General features: G+C 60.9%; 1 protein-coding gene across 9 annotated transcripts in view; it reads right to left on the bottom strand.

The window, feature by feature from the left end:
* Positions 1–67: 67 nt before the first annotated feature.
* Positions 68–14,791, bottom strand: part of KLC1 (kinesin light chain 1) — a gene marked incomplete at its 3' end in the record, with an annotated part of 41,917 nt that continues 27,193 nt past the window's right edge. Inside the window, exons 13-16 of one of the 9 annotated variants that reach the window (XM_079768253.1) lie at positions 14,475–14,636; positions 7,888–8,018; positions 3,905–3,971; positions 68–3,131 (exon numbers count right to left, since the gene is read on the bottom strand). In XM_079768253.1, the coding sequence (XP_079624379.1) occupies positions 3,039–3,131; positions 3,905–3,971; positions 7,888–8,018; positions 14,475–14,636 (453 nt within the window). Of the gene's footprint in view, positions 3,132–3,904; positions 3,972–7,883; positions 8,019–8,752; positions 9,281–9,824; positions 9,876–14,474; positions 14,637–14,791 lie in introns of those variants that run through there. The other 8 variants (XM_079768255.1, XM_079768254.1, XM_079768256.1 and 5 more) reach the window with 8 other exon arrangements.

Raw genomic sequence — 14,791 nt, 5'->3', positions numbered from 1 at the left:
CCGCCCCCAGGCCAGCTCTCCTGAGGTCAGCTCGGGCCTCCCTCGCCCCAGGAGCACAGCCCGCTGGGGGGGAGGGGGGGGGCTGAGGGAGGCCCTTCGTGCAGCAGCTCCTGCCGCCCGCCCGCAGGCTGCCCGTTCCGAAGCGGGGTCCGGGGAGGGTTCTACGTCTGTGTGGTCTCTGCCACCAGCCCCTGCTGGGTCGGCCCATCTGCTAGGAAAACCCGTCCTGGGTGCTGGTGGGACCTGGCGGGACGCAAGGCCCAGGGGGTGTGGCTGCCCAGCCCAAGGGCATGGCCTCCATGTGGGCAGAGCAGAGTCTGTCTCCACCCGTCCGCTCCCTGCCCAGGCGCCTCATGTGCTGCCTGGCGTGTGAGTGGGCACAGCTGTGCCCCAGGACCTGTCCCTGCGACTCGCTCTTGGCCGGACAGGTTCTGAGTGAGTGACCCTCGCTCCTGCTCCCCAGCCCCCAGCCCCAGAGGCGGCGCCTGAAACGGGGCCACCAAACAGCCAGGGACCTGACCCCCCTGCCCCCGCCCTGCCCCCGCCGTGAGGGGGCGGCCACCCCTGGGACGGGACCGCGCTGTTTGGACACCGTCCTGTGGCAGGATGGCCCTGTAAATGCCATCACACCCCCTGCCGTCCCGTGCCCGGCGAGGTGGGGCGGGCGTGGAAGAGAAGGCGCCCGCAGGGCTGGCCCGCGTCAGGAGAGGCGGGGGCCTCGCAGCGGGAAGCAAGGCTTTGTTTTTGTGATGAAATACAAACCAGTGCAAACGGTTTTCTAGTCAAGTCACAACAGAACAACTACAGCCCCAGAACCGACCTTTCCCGCGACCCAGTGCTTGACCCCAGGGTGACCTGCCTCCTGGGCCTCAGCACCCCCATGTCATGCTCAGACCCCCACCCACCCCCCGGGGTCAGCCCCACGCTGAGGACCACATTCTCACTGGGGCGGGCTCCTTTGGGACCAAAGTGTGCACGTGAGCGCATCCCAGGGCAGCCTGCACCGTCCGCTCCGAGAACACGCTACACGGCGGACCGGGTCCTGCCCTACGTGCAGGTCCTCCGTGTCCACACTTCTCTGAGCGCCGAGTCCCCGTCACATGACACCCCAGCGGCTTTTGGACTCCAGGACAGAGCTGCCTGCACCCCTCCCGCCTTGTGAAGGCCGCAGGGTCAGGCAGCCTGCTCCCCAGCCCTCTGCCCTCGGGCTCGCTGGTTCAGATGCTTGTGGGGTGGGGCCTGTGTGTGTCCCTCAGGGCTGGCCCCCCAGGAACAGGGCCGCCAGGCACACTGCTCGCTCTGAGAAGGGGAAGACGGGCAGCGGGCCTGAAGGAGGTGCCAGCGCGCATGGGCCCTGAGCATGGAGTCGTCACAAGGGCCTCAGTCTGTCCTCTCACCCCCAACCCTCCCCAACCTGCGAAGGCACCAGTGTGCTTTGTCCCCTGGCAGACGGGCCCAGCAGCGGGAGTCCTGGTCCATTCTCCTGGGAGCCGCGCTGAGGGGTCTCGCCAGGGGCGCTGGGCCCCAGGTGCCACACCACTTGTGGGGAGAAGCCAACCATGTGGAGCAGAGGAGAGGGGACAGCACCCTGCACCCTCCTGACCTTGAGGGGACAGAGCACCTGGGGATGCTGCAGTGCCTCGCACGGAGCCTGGCCACAGGGCCGGAGCCCTCTCCGGGTTTCTCGGCCGATGGCGTGTGCCTTTAGAAAGGGACCTGACCCGTCAGAACCTGCAAACCGAAATGGAGCCAAAAGCAGGGTGGCCAAGGGAAGTGGCTGCCAGGACGTGCGGACTGCAGGCAGCGCAGGCGCCAGGAACTAGGCGGCCAGCCCGCCAGGGGACAAGGCACAGTCACCAACGAACAGCCTCTAATTACCGGGGACCGAAAGGCATTCAGCGTCAGCCTCCCTGTGACACCCCCAGAGCCGCTGCCTCCAGCCCAAGTCCACGCTCGGGCTGACAGCACCGGAACCAGGGAGCCAGCCCAGCACTGTTCATGCAGAAGAGGCCAAAGGGAATAATGGAGCCGGGCCCGCTGGGCACCCCTGTGCTTGGCACTGAAATACATGGTCCTCGCCGAAACCGGTTTGGCTCAGTGGAGAGAGCGTCGGCCTGCAGACTCAAGGGTCCCAGGTTCGATTCTGGTCAAGGGCATGTACCTTGGTTGCGGGCACATCCCCAGTGGGGGGTGTGCAAGAGGCAGCTGATCGATGTTTCTCTCTCATCGATGTTTCTAACTCTCTATCCCTCTCTCTTCCTCTCTGTAAAAAAATCAAAATATATTTTTTTTAAAAAATAAAATAAAATACATGGTCCTCAAGCTGACGGACGCCCGGTGCTCCAGCCCGGCTAAGGAATGAAGCGCTGGCCCGGCGTGGCCGTGCCCTGCGTGCGCCCAGATGTCACCTGGAACCCTACCTGGCATCTGCGGGGCACTTTCTTCCCCTACTGGCTGGGCTCACAGCCCCTTGAGGAACAGTGCCTCCGGGTTGATCTGAAGATGTTCCTGTCACAACCCAGCCTGTTACGGAACCAAAAAGCTTTTTAAACAGGAAATGTGGGTGCCTGGTGTGCGGCCAGAGCTCCGAAGGGTGGGCGGGTGAGAGCAGGTACACAGCCCCTGCCCAGGAGCTGGGACCCGGCGCCCCAGGGACTCCTCCCCCCTGGTCCCCACTACACTCCAGGGCTCCAGACATCACAGGTCATTAGATGCTTATTCTCCAAAGATGGACGAAGGTTCCAGATGCTCCGCTGGCAGCCCACTGAGGACTGGTGTAAACTAGCTTGGGGCTGGGGCCGTGCAGAAAGGGCGCGTCCGTGAGAAGCAGCGAGGCTGCGGTGCCGCCGCTGCTGGCCGGTCCGCACCCTGGCCCGCCGGGCTGGTCTCGTGGTCATGCTCCGGCAGCGCTCAGGCACCAGGACTGCAGACCACGTAACAGTTGGGACAAGCCTCCGTGGGTGGGGTCCCCACCTCGCAGAGGGAGCGAGCGGGCCTCCCTGCCGGGCAGCGGGCAGGAGCCTGGCGGGCGGGCTCGGCTATCTAGCTCCGCGCCGGCCCGGCCTGCAGTGCGCCAGGTCAGTGTGGCTGGCGCTTGGCGCTCCCGCGTCTGCTAGACCATTATTTCGTTCCTGCGTGAAAAGCAAATGGGAGAGTCCCACTCAGCCAGCACTCGCACGGCGCAGGGACAGCAGCCTCAGCTCGGACTCCACGTCCGCGAGGCCTGGTGCTCACGAGCGGGTGCCCCACCAGACCCGGGAGAGGCGTGTCCACTGCGGGCCCTGCCCCCTGCCCCACCCGGAGCTTCCCGCAGGGTGGACAGTGCCCAGGTGCTGCCGGGAAGGAGCCTGGGCCCAGGGGGCGGGGCGGCCCCGACAGTGCCCAGGTGCTGAGGAACCCGGCTGCCGGCACCTGACAGACAAGGCGGGCCCCGGGCCCAGGCCTGGCCGCACCCGTCACCAGACACACAAACGGGAAGAGGCCCTTTCTGACAGAACAGGGGCCGAGAGTTCCGTGTGAAGGTGACACACTCCTGGAGAGGGACAGCTGACCGAGTGCCCAGGGTCAATGCTAGGGCAGCGTGTCAGTTCCTCACACCGCGACCATTAGGTACACGGTTAAAATCATGCAAATTAGCAGTACGCTTAGAGTGAGGGCCGGCCAAGCGTCGACGTGACTTTATCCGAATATTTCATTTTAATCAGGCCGATCAGACCATGTCTCAGGTCATTGATTAATGTGCCGAGAATGCTGACGACGTGACATTCCCGTAACTCGGCCCAGTCAATGCTCAGGAGACGTCAGGTGGCGCCTGTCCGTCCGTCTGACCAGAGCGAGGGTCTCGTGAGGCCCTGCGGCCGCCCGCCACCTGGTCTGGACGTCAGGGCGGGGGGGGGCTCCTTACTTGGAAATGGTCTTCGGCTGCCTTGTCGCCCACGTTTAGGACATTCAGAGAGCAGGCACGCTTCATGCTGCAACCAGGACAGTGGACATGCAAGGACAAACGTCACACACGGGTCAGCCAGGAGCAAGACACAGCAAGCCACCCTCCAAGGCCTGGGCCCTTCAGGGGGACAGGGACGCCCACCCAATTCTTAGCACAAACGTCCCAGGTCTCACTGTATTTAGTGCTAAGAAAAAGTAGTTTCTCTGTGTCTTTTCAGCAAAAACAGTTGTCTTACAATACCACACGTCAACTCGTGTCACTGTAGCTAAACAACAACAGTACCACACGTCAACGTCAGTGTTGCTGTGGTTACACAATATCACGTCAACTCCAGTGTCACTGTAGTTACATGACAATACCACACATCAACTCCAGTGTTGCTGTAGTTACACAACAACAGTACCACACGTCAATGTCAGTGTTGCAGTGGTTACACAACAATACCACACATCAACTCCAGTGTCACTGTAGTTACAGGACAATACGACACATCAACTCGTGTCGCTGTAGTTACACAATGATGATACCACAGGTCAACTCCTGTCACTGTAGTTAAACATGTTAAAACCCGTTCACGCCGCAGCCGAGCAGCTAGCCAGCTCCCCGTGGGGTCCCCAGGCCCCTCAGATGGGTCTCAGGAAGGAACCACAGTGACTCATTGAGACGCATCACCCTAAGTGACCATGTTCAAGAGACACGCTCGAAGCTCAGTGGTGAGAGCAAGTGAATAATGTTCTGTACATGGTGTTTTTATATTAAAGACAATTTTTTCATTAGCAAAATAAGCTTTAATGCTATTTCTCTGCTTATAAACCAAAATGTATAACAAATTTCATGACTTTACGTTTAAAGGAAGCAATTCACACATATAATTTTCTCCCCTCGACACCTTAAACTACTTGATGAAACACCCAAACCGCCTACAACCTGAACCAGATCACAGACAAGCGTGGAGTCACTAACCGCTCGCCGCCTCAGGTGCCGTCCACAGAAAGTCACTGTCGCTTTAGAGCTAAAATAACCGCGCCCTCGAGGGGTCAGACTGTGTCTGCAATAGGACCTGTCGTTCGGAGCCTGAACTCCCTGCAACACAAGCGTGAAGGCTGAGGGCACCGCACGGAGGCCAGGCACGGCCGCGGGGCCCCGGCGCCACACGCACAGCCTGGCCCTCCCTCGGCAGCACTAAGATCTCACGGAATAAACGTCACCAGAAGCAAAGCCCTCCCTTACCCCCAAGTGACACTCCCTCCCGAATGTCCCGCATGTCCGCCAGGACAACGGGCACGCTGAGCCCGCACAGCCCTGCTCGAGTCCGAGTGCATGCCTTTCTCCTTCGAACGACTCAAAACGGATCAAGTCAAACCGGATCCCACGTGAGCTGTGGATCTTCAATCATTCTGTTACTTAACTGGCCACGTAACTGCCTTTTCCTAAGAAAGCTACCCAACCTTGATCCTCAAGCTGCGCTCCTTCAGGACACAAGACAACAATGTGACTCCTGCCCGACCCGGGAGCGCACCACAGACCCGCCTGACCCGGTGCTCGGACCTCGGGCAGCACGGGACTCACGGGCCACGCCCGGCCGCACACCTACTCCTGCGGCCTGGGCCAGCGGTTTGCAAACGTCCGGACCAGCCGCACGTGACCACCAGGGAGCCTGGAACCTTGCTCGGGGGATGGGGGTGCGGGCGCCCGCTGTATCGGAAACTCAGGACTGCATGTTACAAACGCCCAGGAGACGCTGACACATGCTCAAGTGCGAAGACCACGGGGCCAGTTACTACTGTCACCCTCACCTGGAAAGATTACGTAGGATTTTACGGGATCAAGTTTCTTTGTAAAAAATGTATTATTTCAGAGAGAGCGAGGAAGGGAGAGAGAAACATTGGTTTTGTCGTCCCACTTAGTGAGGCATTCATTGATAACCTCTTGTATGTGCCCTGACCGGGATCGAACCCTCAACCTTGGCATTTGCGGATGACACGCTCCCCATCTGAGCTACCCGGCCAGGGCTGGGATGACGCCTCTAACGTCATTTAGTTTTTCTCAACGTTCACTAAGGTGTCGTCTCAGATAGGACGGCACATGAACATGTTAGTCTATGCACGTGTGTCGGGCTGAGGGGGGACCACGCGGTGCTCTCGCTGTGACATCCTGGGAAAGAGCAGGAAGACCTGCCGGACAGAAAGGAAACTCGGGCTCTCACGGGAAGGAGGGCCCAGGTCACAGGAATCAGGCGAGGACCGGGCTCCGCAATGAAAAGGCGTCAGCACGCAGCCCTCGAGCGAGCAGCCAGGGCCCTAGACGAGGCCCGAATGGAGACCTGCGCACGGCCACCTCGCTCCCCCGGCTCGGGCGCTCCCCCGCACAGGGAGGGCACTGTCTAGGTCCTCCTCCGCTCCCGCTCTGAGGAAAGTGTCTCCTCTGAAACGCAGGGACAGGAGTTGCTGTCCTCAGTCGGGACACCAGCAGCACTTTAAAACGAGAGGAGGTCTTCCCGAAGGCGACGCAGAGCCTGCTTCCCCTCCCCGGCCCGGGGCCCGGCACGGGCTCTTCCCAGCGGCTTTCTCCAGCCGCCCAGGGGCTCAGGCCACCGCACGGGCAAAGCCGGGCAACAGCCGCTTCCTAACAACTCGCCCCTCTTGCCTCCAGCGCTGTAAGACACATGTCCCTCACAGGGAGGCCGACTCAATGCCTTCCAGTCCCCGGCCAGCAAGGAGCGGGCGAGCCTGCCCCTCTCCTAATGCAAAGGAGCCCTGGCCGCGTGCGCAGTGGTGAGGGTGCCGGCATGCCCACCGAGGCCTCGGTTCGATCCCCGTCGGGGCGCGGTGTGGAGGCAACCCATCCAGGTGTCTCTTCGCTCTCTCCCCTCCCCCTTCCATCCTGGAAAATCAACGGGAAAACACCTCCGGTGAGGACTGGCAAAGAAAAGGAAACACCTGAGTGGGCACCTAACTCCCTTGTCTCCAATGTTAGCCAGGAGCCTGGTCTGTCCCGAGACGTGAGCTCCGACCCACAGAACCGCCAGGGGGACCACCTGCAAAGCGGTTTTACTGGCCCCAGAGCGGCTCCGTTGGCTGGAACCGGTTCAATCCCCGGTCGGGGCACATACCCGGGGGTGCACGTTCAATCCCCGGTCGGGGCACGTACCTGGGGGTGCACGTACCTGGGGGTGCACGTTCAATCCCCGGTCGGGGCACGTACGAAAGGCCACCGATTGATGTTTTTCTCTCTCACATGGATGGTTCTCTCTCTCCATTCCTCTCTCGCATGTCCTCAGGTGAGGATGAAGACATTAAATAGTTTTACTTAGAATCAACCTATAAGATGTACGTGCCATCTTGAAAGTGAGCTTCACGGAGGAGTTGACAAAACCATGCTTCTGTGGGAAACGCACCCCAACGCCGGCCAGTGACCAGCAGGGACCCCGCCCAGCTCCCCGCGGGAACAGGCTCCTTCGCACCCAACGCCTTCGGCCACGGAAGTCACTGTTCAGAGGCTCCAGGGCCCATGACCGAACCTTTTACACACGAGCCTCAGTCTCACCGCCCGAAGCGGCGGTCCTACGGGAACCGCCTTCCTCCCGTGGTGACTGTCTGGGGCTTACCCGGCAGAGCTGCTTCTCACTTCACAGACGGAGACGATCTGAGGACCCAAGTCCTGCCAGTTCGTTAGAAAGCGAGCCTATCTAGGCAGACAAGCCAATGGCACCGCGTCAGTGCCGGCTCCTGGTGGCCGGGAGGCTCCGACCACGGAACACGGAAGGCCACGCTCCTGGGAGCCAGCACACGGCCTCTGGGCAGGAAGGCGGCAGGCTCTCCGCCTCGCTGCGAGGGCCGGGCTCCGCACCTGCCGTCCAAGGCTAGGGCCCGGCGCCCGCGGTCGCTGTGGGAGCAGAACGGCGCTGAACAGGTGGGTCACGGCGGCGGGGAGATAGTTACCCGGGGTTCCTCGGCTCACTGTCTCGGGCACTTCCTCCCTTCAGCTTCCTAACCAGCTTCTCGCTGCTGCGTCTAATGGAGGCGCGCAGCTTGCTAAAGGAGCCGCTGCGCCTCAGTGATCCAGTGCCGTCCTGAAAGAGACCGGAGCACAGGTGAGGCCGGGGTCCCCGTCCCCGTCCCCGACCCCGACCCGCCCGGGCAAAGCCACGTGACAAGAACCAGAGGCCATGACCCGTCACTGGGAGGGCGTCCCTCCCATCCCACAGAAGTCACCACTTGCCATGCGTGTAAGTAGACCTTACACAGGAACTCCCCGTTCTAAATGTGATGAAAGCGAATCTAACGACGTGAGAACTTCTGAACATGAAGAAGCTCCAACAAAAATAACCTTCCCACAGGAACGCAACCGTGTGGCTGCTCAGAAACCAAAGGTAACCAAGTCCCGGGGAGGGTCAGGTGACCACCCAACCCCACCGTTAACACGCAGGCTGGACACCAGGCCCGAGACAGCCTCCTTTCCGCGTGCTGGCACAATGTGACCCTGAGCAGTGCTGTCTCCTCAGTGCATGTTAACAGTTTTATTCAACGTTGGTGATAAACGTGGTTGGAAATTCAACAGAGCGCTCATTCCACAGGGACAGCTGGGCCCAGGCCACGCACGGGAGCAGGAAGGCCCGCCGCTGTCCCGTCCCGTCCCACAGACACTGCCCAGGCCCCGGGGTGTGGGGGCCACGCCGGGCAGGAGAGCGAGCACAGGCTTTATTCCCGGGGGAACCGCAGCGGGAGGGCCAGCAGCCGCACCCGAGACGCCCGCGAGGCTGCGTCCGGGGAGAGGGCACACGGAGCAGACAGACACGGAGACAGGCAGTTGGAGTGAGTTTATTAGAAGTTAGAAAGACAGGTACACAGTCACCAACACAGATTAGTAGAGAGAAGCAGAACTGCCCAATTTCCACACAGACTACACAGCGATGCTACTGGAGCGGGAGCCAGGGCGCCGGGCCCGGCGAGGGGCGCCCTCGGAGGACCTGGGAGCACATGCCCTACTCACAGCCGAGCGAGTCAGCGGCCACGGCCACCGTCGCGCCACGGCAGTAACGCCTGCGGACACCTCTACCTACCTTCCATCAAGTGACAGCTAACAGCTCTAAGTTCTAAGCTCATGTGTTACACAGTACGTGGTTTTTATTGATACAGTTTGTATTACTAAGTACATATCCGGCAAAGCTACGCGTATACAGAGAGGGACCCCCAAAGGACAGCAGCACCGAGAGGAATGCCCGTCACAGGGTGGAGCTCGGACAAGAATCCTAGGGTCGCTAACAGCCGCGGCAGCGGGGGAGCTGGAGGTGCCGCCCGTCATGCAGGAGACAGAGTCACAAGGCAGCTAGGCCTGTCAGACAGAAACGAGAGAGAGCCAGGTGAAACCGAGGGGGAAGCCACTGCCCGCGGCTCACAGTATTTCTAGGTCACAGGGGCACTGGGGCTTCGGACTGCCTGCGCCGGCCGGGGCCCGTGTGAGCAGGGTGGGCCTGCCGCCCGTGCACGCTCCCAGGGCCTGGGTGCGCCCTGGCCAGGACCTCCCTGACACTTGCTATAAAAATAAAAGGCGCCACCGAACGGTCAGGAAGGAGGCTCCGCAGGGGCAACACCGAGAGGCCAAGAACGGCTGCCCGGAGGCGCCCGGTGCGGCTCTGACTGCCCCGAGACCCCTCTGCCCTGAGCTGAGTTCTCTCCGACCAGGGAGGGCCTTCTCTAAGAACCGAACCTCGCAGGGCGAGGTCTGCGGCACCTTCTGAACATGCACTGACAGCCCCAGTAAAGAACACTCTAGAACCGTTCCCATGGCAGCAGCCATCCTGGGCCTGCGGAGGAGACCCGGCCGTCTGGCACCGAAGCCCCAGCCGTAGGGCCCGAGCCCAGCCGTTCGGACTCACCATGGGACGCTGAGCAAGTCATTTAACCAGCCCGAGCTTCATCTTTCTCATCTTTAAACGGAAAAATAACACTTGTTACCAACTCCCCTGAGTGTCGGGAGGACAAGAAAACACGAGTTCTTGCTTCTCTTGGGAAAAAGGGGTTAAATGTAACATAACTCCATGAAGGGCACATCCCCGTTCACATCAAAGCTCCGTGCTGGACACCCAGCAGAGGCGAGACTTCCCTGGACTCTCAGCCCGCCCCTCCCCGGCCCTCCCCCCCTCCGTCCTGGCCGCAGGCTGGCCCTGGGCTGGGGCCGTGGTCTGCCCACACATGCACTCACCCCCGTATCCCCCGAGAACCAGCGGGGAAGACGGTTCCTACTCAAAAGGGGCTTCAGGAGCATGCACCAGACGGACATATGTGAAGAGATGAGCCCATGAATATATATATGCACACACATGGCTCATGGGCAGACAATGGTACAGGAAGGGTGGGGGAGGGGAGCGGGGAGAAAGGGGCATCTGTAATACTTTCAACAATAAAGACATATTTTTAAAAAAGGGCTGGCGGGCGGGTCCCTGCACCTGCCGCTGGAACAGCCCCTGCCCCGTGGCAGACCCAGCACCCCCCAGTGGGAGCGCTAATGGGGGAGCTCCACAGCACTGGCCAGCACAGCAGGGGTGACCGTCAGGGTTTCAGGTGGCTTAGTGTTTTTCAATTTTTAAAAACATATTCTACTTGTTTCCTAACACAAATCCTATATAATAAAAGGCTAATATGCAAATCAACTGAATGGCCAGGACGACCAGTCGCTATGACGCACACTGACCACCAGGGGGCAAGTGCTCAATGCAGGAGCTGCCCCCTGGTGGTCAGTGCACTCCCACAGGGGGAGCCCACTCAGCCAGTAGCCGGACTCACGGCTGGCGAGCGCAGTGGCAGTGGCAGGAGTGGGCCTAAGCCATCAGTTGGACATCCCCTGAGGGCTCCCAGACTGCGAGAGGGCACAGGCCGAGCTGAGGGAACCACCCCTCTCCCCCCCTACCCCCCGAGTGTACGAATTTCATGCACCAGGCCTCTGGTTTTAAAATAAATATTGATCTCTTTTTTAAAATATATTGATTGGTTGATTTTAGAGAGAGGAAGAAAGACAGAGAGAGATAGAGAGAAGACGGAGGGAGGGAGGGAGGGAGGGAGAGAGAGAGAAACATCAACCTGTTGCTCCACTTGTTTATGCATTCCTTGGTTGCTTTTTGTATGTGCCCTGACTGGGAATCGAACCTGCAACCTGGGCATATCAAGACAATGTTCTAACCCACTGAGCTACCCCCAGGGCTAATCTACTCCTAGTTGACAGTGTACCCAATCCCCCAGGAACCGGGGTAGGAGTGCAGTGTATGAAGCGCCCAGTAAACCGCGCGGGGAACAGTGTGGGAAGAACGGGGGCTGCTCCTAAAGGACCAGCGGAGAACGGGCCGCCAACAGCAGGGACAGAGCGGGGGGGGGGGGGGGGGGGGGGGGAGGCTGACGTGGGGCCTCGGCCACCAAGCCTGGGGCTTCCAGTGGCCCGGACACACACGTGTGCCTATCAGCCAACACGAAGCCACATGAACGGGGGCAAAGGGAGTCGGAATTCACCCCGAAAGGTTCCTTTGCAGCCACAGCCGGGTCTCCTCTGCGTGCTTAGCAGGACCATCAAGGAGGACACCCTCAGAGGTGCCCTGACGGGGACCCCCACTCAGCCCGGCACTTGCAGAGGGCGGGAGCAGCAGACCGACCAGGATGGCTCCAGGCTGCTGGGGAGAGCAGGTCACCTAGGGGCCAAGCCCCTGCCCAGCCCTCACATGGGGTCCTGGCTGAGGCCAGTCCTGCCTGCTCTCGTCTCTCTCAGCGTGTGCCCAGCTCTGTTGGCCCGGATGCCCAGTACCCCAGGCGGGACCCTGACCTGCCCCGCTGCCCTGTTCTAAGGCTGCTTCTGGAGCTGAGAGCACCCTGCCTGTTGGTGGAGCGGACTGCAATGGAGGCGCTGTGGCGCTCCTGGGCCTGCCCTGACAGCTGCTCCGCCCTGTGGGCGGCTGGAGAGCACCGTCAATCTTCTTAAAAGCTACAGCCTCGCCGAAACCGGTTTGGCTCAGTGGATAGAGCGTCGGCCTGCGGACTCAAGGGTCTCAGGTTCGATTCTGGTCAAGGGCATGTACCTTGGTTGTGAGCATATCCCCAGTAGGGGCTGTGCAAGAGGCAGCTGATCGATGTTTCTATCTATCCCTCTCTCTTCCTCTCTGTAAAAAATCAATAAATTAAAAAAAAAAAAAAAAAAGCTACAGCCTCACGGGACCCGGTGCAAAGGAAGAGCTCAACGGCACTTCCCCACCAGGACGGGTACAGCCCTCAGGACGACTGAGTGAAGCCGAGCACAGGCCAGGCCTGGGGAGCCACAGCGGGCTGGCGGCCGGTGACAGTCTAGCCCTACCGTCTCCTGGGCCCCGGTTCCTGTCGGCACTTCCCCGTGATGGCACCCCCCCAGGCAGTCCCGGGGCACGCGATGAGCGCGGCGGCTTTAACCGTGGCCGGGCCCCCGCCCGCAGACAGCGTGAGCCGCCATTCTCCCTGGAGGAGGACGGAGCGTGGCTGCAGGTCACCATCGCATCCCACGTGACCCTCGGAGGGCTCCTTTGGGTGCGTGCAATGCTACCTCCACACAGCTGATCTCAAACCTCCGCGTGCCTGCCGCCTCACTGCCTCTTCTCAAATAGAAGATGCTTTAAAAATAGCATGTCGCCCTCACCCACGCGTGTCAAACTCACGGCCGGCAGGCCGCATGCTTGCTAACTGGTGTGGCTCAGTGGATAGAGCCTCGGGCTGAGGACTGAAGGGTCCCAGGTTCGATTCCGGTCAAGGGCACGTACCTTGGTGTCAGGCTCCATCCCCAGTAGGGGGTGTGCAGGAGGCAGCTGATTGATGTTAACTCACTACCCCTCTCCCTTCCTCTATGTAAAAAAATCAATAAAATATATTTTAAAAAATAAAGAAATAAACTTGTCACATTTGGGGAGAGCTCAGCATTCCTCCTTGGAACCTGAGAGCTCCAAGGAAGCCAGCCTGGAAGCCGGGCCGTCCCGTGAGGCGACAGGCCGAGTCTAAGGGGTGGCCTCGGTGACCCGCGGTGAGCCCAGCGCCACAGCCACCTCGGAACCGGGGCGGTCACGGCCCCTCTGCTGCTCTCCCTACACTCCACTCGGGGAAAGGCTCCTGCTGCTGCAGCGAGTTCGGGCACCACTGCCCGGTGCGCTGAGACCCAGGCCCTCCGGTCCGGCCGGCCTCTCTGCACGTGCCCGGGACGGGCCGTCAGCGATGCAGAGCGCCAGGGCCTCCAAGTCCACCACGAAGGTGTCCGAGCCCCGTGTGTGAGCACCCGAGGGACAGTGCATGCGGAGGAGGAGGGAAACGTGGAACAAGGGGGCATGCACGGGTGAAGGCAGCCCTCCAAGGCTCGGCCTTGAAGACATCAGCAATAGCTGTGTCATCACGACTTCAGACAGGCAGACCTAGAAATACTGTCTCAGGAGACGCTCCTGCCGAACGTCAAGAGCATCAGCCCCTGCACAGGTGCGGCGGCCGACCAGCAAAGGGCCCGCCCTCAGACGCATGCGCAGGACAGCAGAGAGCACACACAGCAGGCCTGAGGGCGAGCAGGGACTGCGCCCAAGGGCGTGAGTGAGCACAGCAGGTGCTGATTGGTTGTCCTGGCACAGAAAACAAAGCCAGGAAGCTGCGGACCGAGGCCCAGAGATTCTCCCTGTAATTCCGGCCAATAACAATCTGTAAGAAACATCTCAAAGGCTCACCTCTACCGAAGGGCTGCAGCTACAGGAAAGCCCGAAGGCTGACACAGGGTTAAACACAGACGGGAGAGCCAGAGCTACTCGGCAAAACACCCGCGGTGACAGCTGAGGGTGCACGGCTGCGGCTTCAAAAAATCAAAGCGCACCTGGGCGGCAAAGCTCACCTGCAGCCACCCCGCCCCGGACAGCGAACCCCACAGCTGCCAGCTCTGCACTCCTCCCTGACGGCTCCCGGCACCAGCCCCCCCACGGGCCACCACGAGGGAGGCCGCAGGCACAGCCACAGGGGCTGACGTGTCTCACACACAGGCCCGGGTTCTGGACCCGAAAACCCATGGCAGGGAGTCGTGAGGGCGATGGACCAACCGCCATGGAACTGGCGCTCAGGACCACGGTGGACACAGAGCGCGGCCACCGAACCTTCCTGCCCCTGCCCTGCTCCTTCCCTAGCCGGTTCTGCGGGAACATCAGCCCCTCCAAGGCCTTTGAGTAATCCCAAGCAGGCCGAGGGCGGCCGGGCCGTGAAACGGGGGGCTGGAGTTAGCAAGGGAAGAGGGAGGTTAACAGCGGGTTAGTCACCTGCACACTTCCTGGGGTTAAAGTAAAACCAGAGGATGGCTGTGCTTTGAACAGCCAGGACGCTCAATCAGCATCTAGGTGCCGGAAGTGAGGCCAGCGGCTGTCACGGGGAGAAGAGGACCCCTTCCGGGGCACAGGCCAGGTTAGCAGCGGACAGGACTTACAGAAGCGGAGCTGAGCTGGAGCGGAGGGAAGCAGTCGACAGAAGGGCTGCGGGGGCACTGGGCCGCGCGCGGTACTTACCCCGCTCCATTCTACGCCCATACTCACTTCCTCCCCTCCGTCAGGGCCACTCTCGTACTTGACCGTGTCCACGGTCAGGCTCTCCCGGCTCCGGCGCTTCTCCGAGCCCTCGGGGTCGCCCAGCACCTCGGCCACTCTCTGTTTGTGAACATTGTCAAGACCCTGCGAGTCAGCGGGAGGGTTCACCTGTTAGCACGTAGCTGATTAGGGTTTTCCAAACAAACGTCACCAGAAAGCACAGGCTCCACCACAGGAGTGACCCCGTGTCCGGGGGACGTGCCCGCAGGGGTGCCTTCCCTGAGCCCGTGCACCTCCCA

The sequence above is a fragment of the Cnephaeus nilssonii genome (genome assembly GCF_951640355.1).
Source record: "Cnephaeus nilssonii genome assembly, chromosome: 4".
NCBI lineage: Eukaryota > Metazoa > Chordata > Mammalia > Chiroptera > Vespertilionidae > Cnephaeus > Cnephaeus nilssonii.
This window is presented reverse-complemented; position numbering and strand designations above follow the sequence as displayed.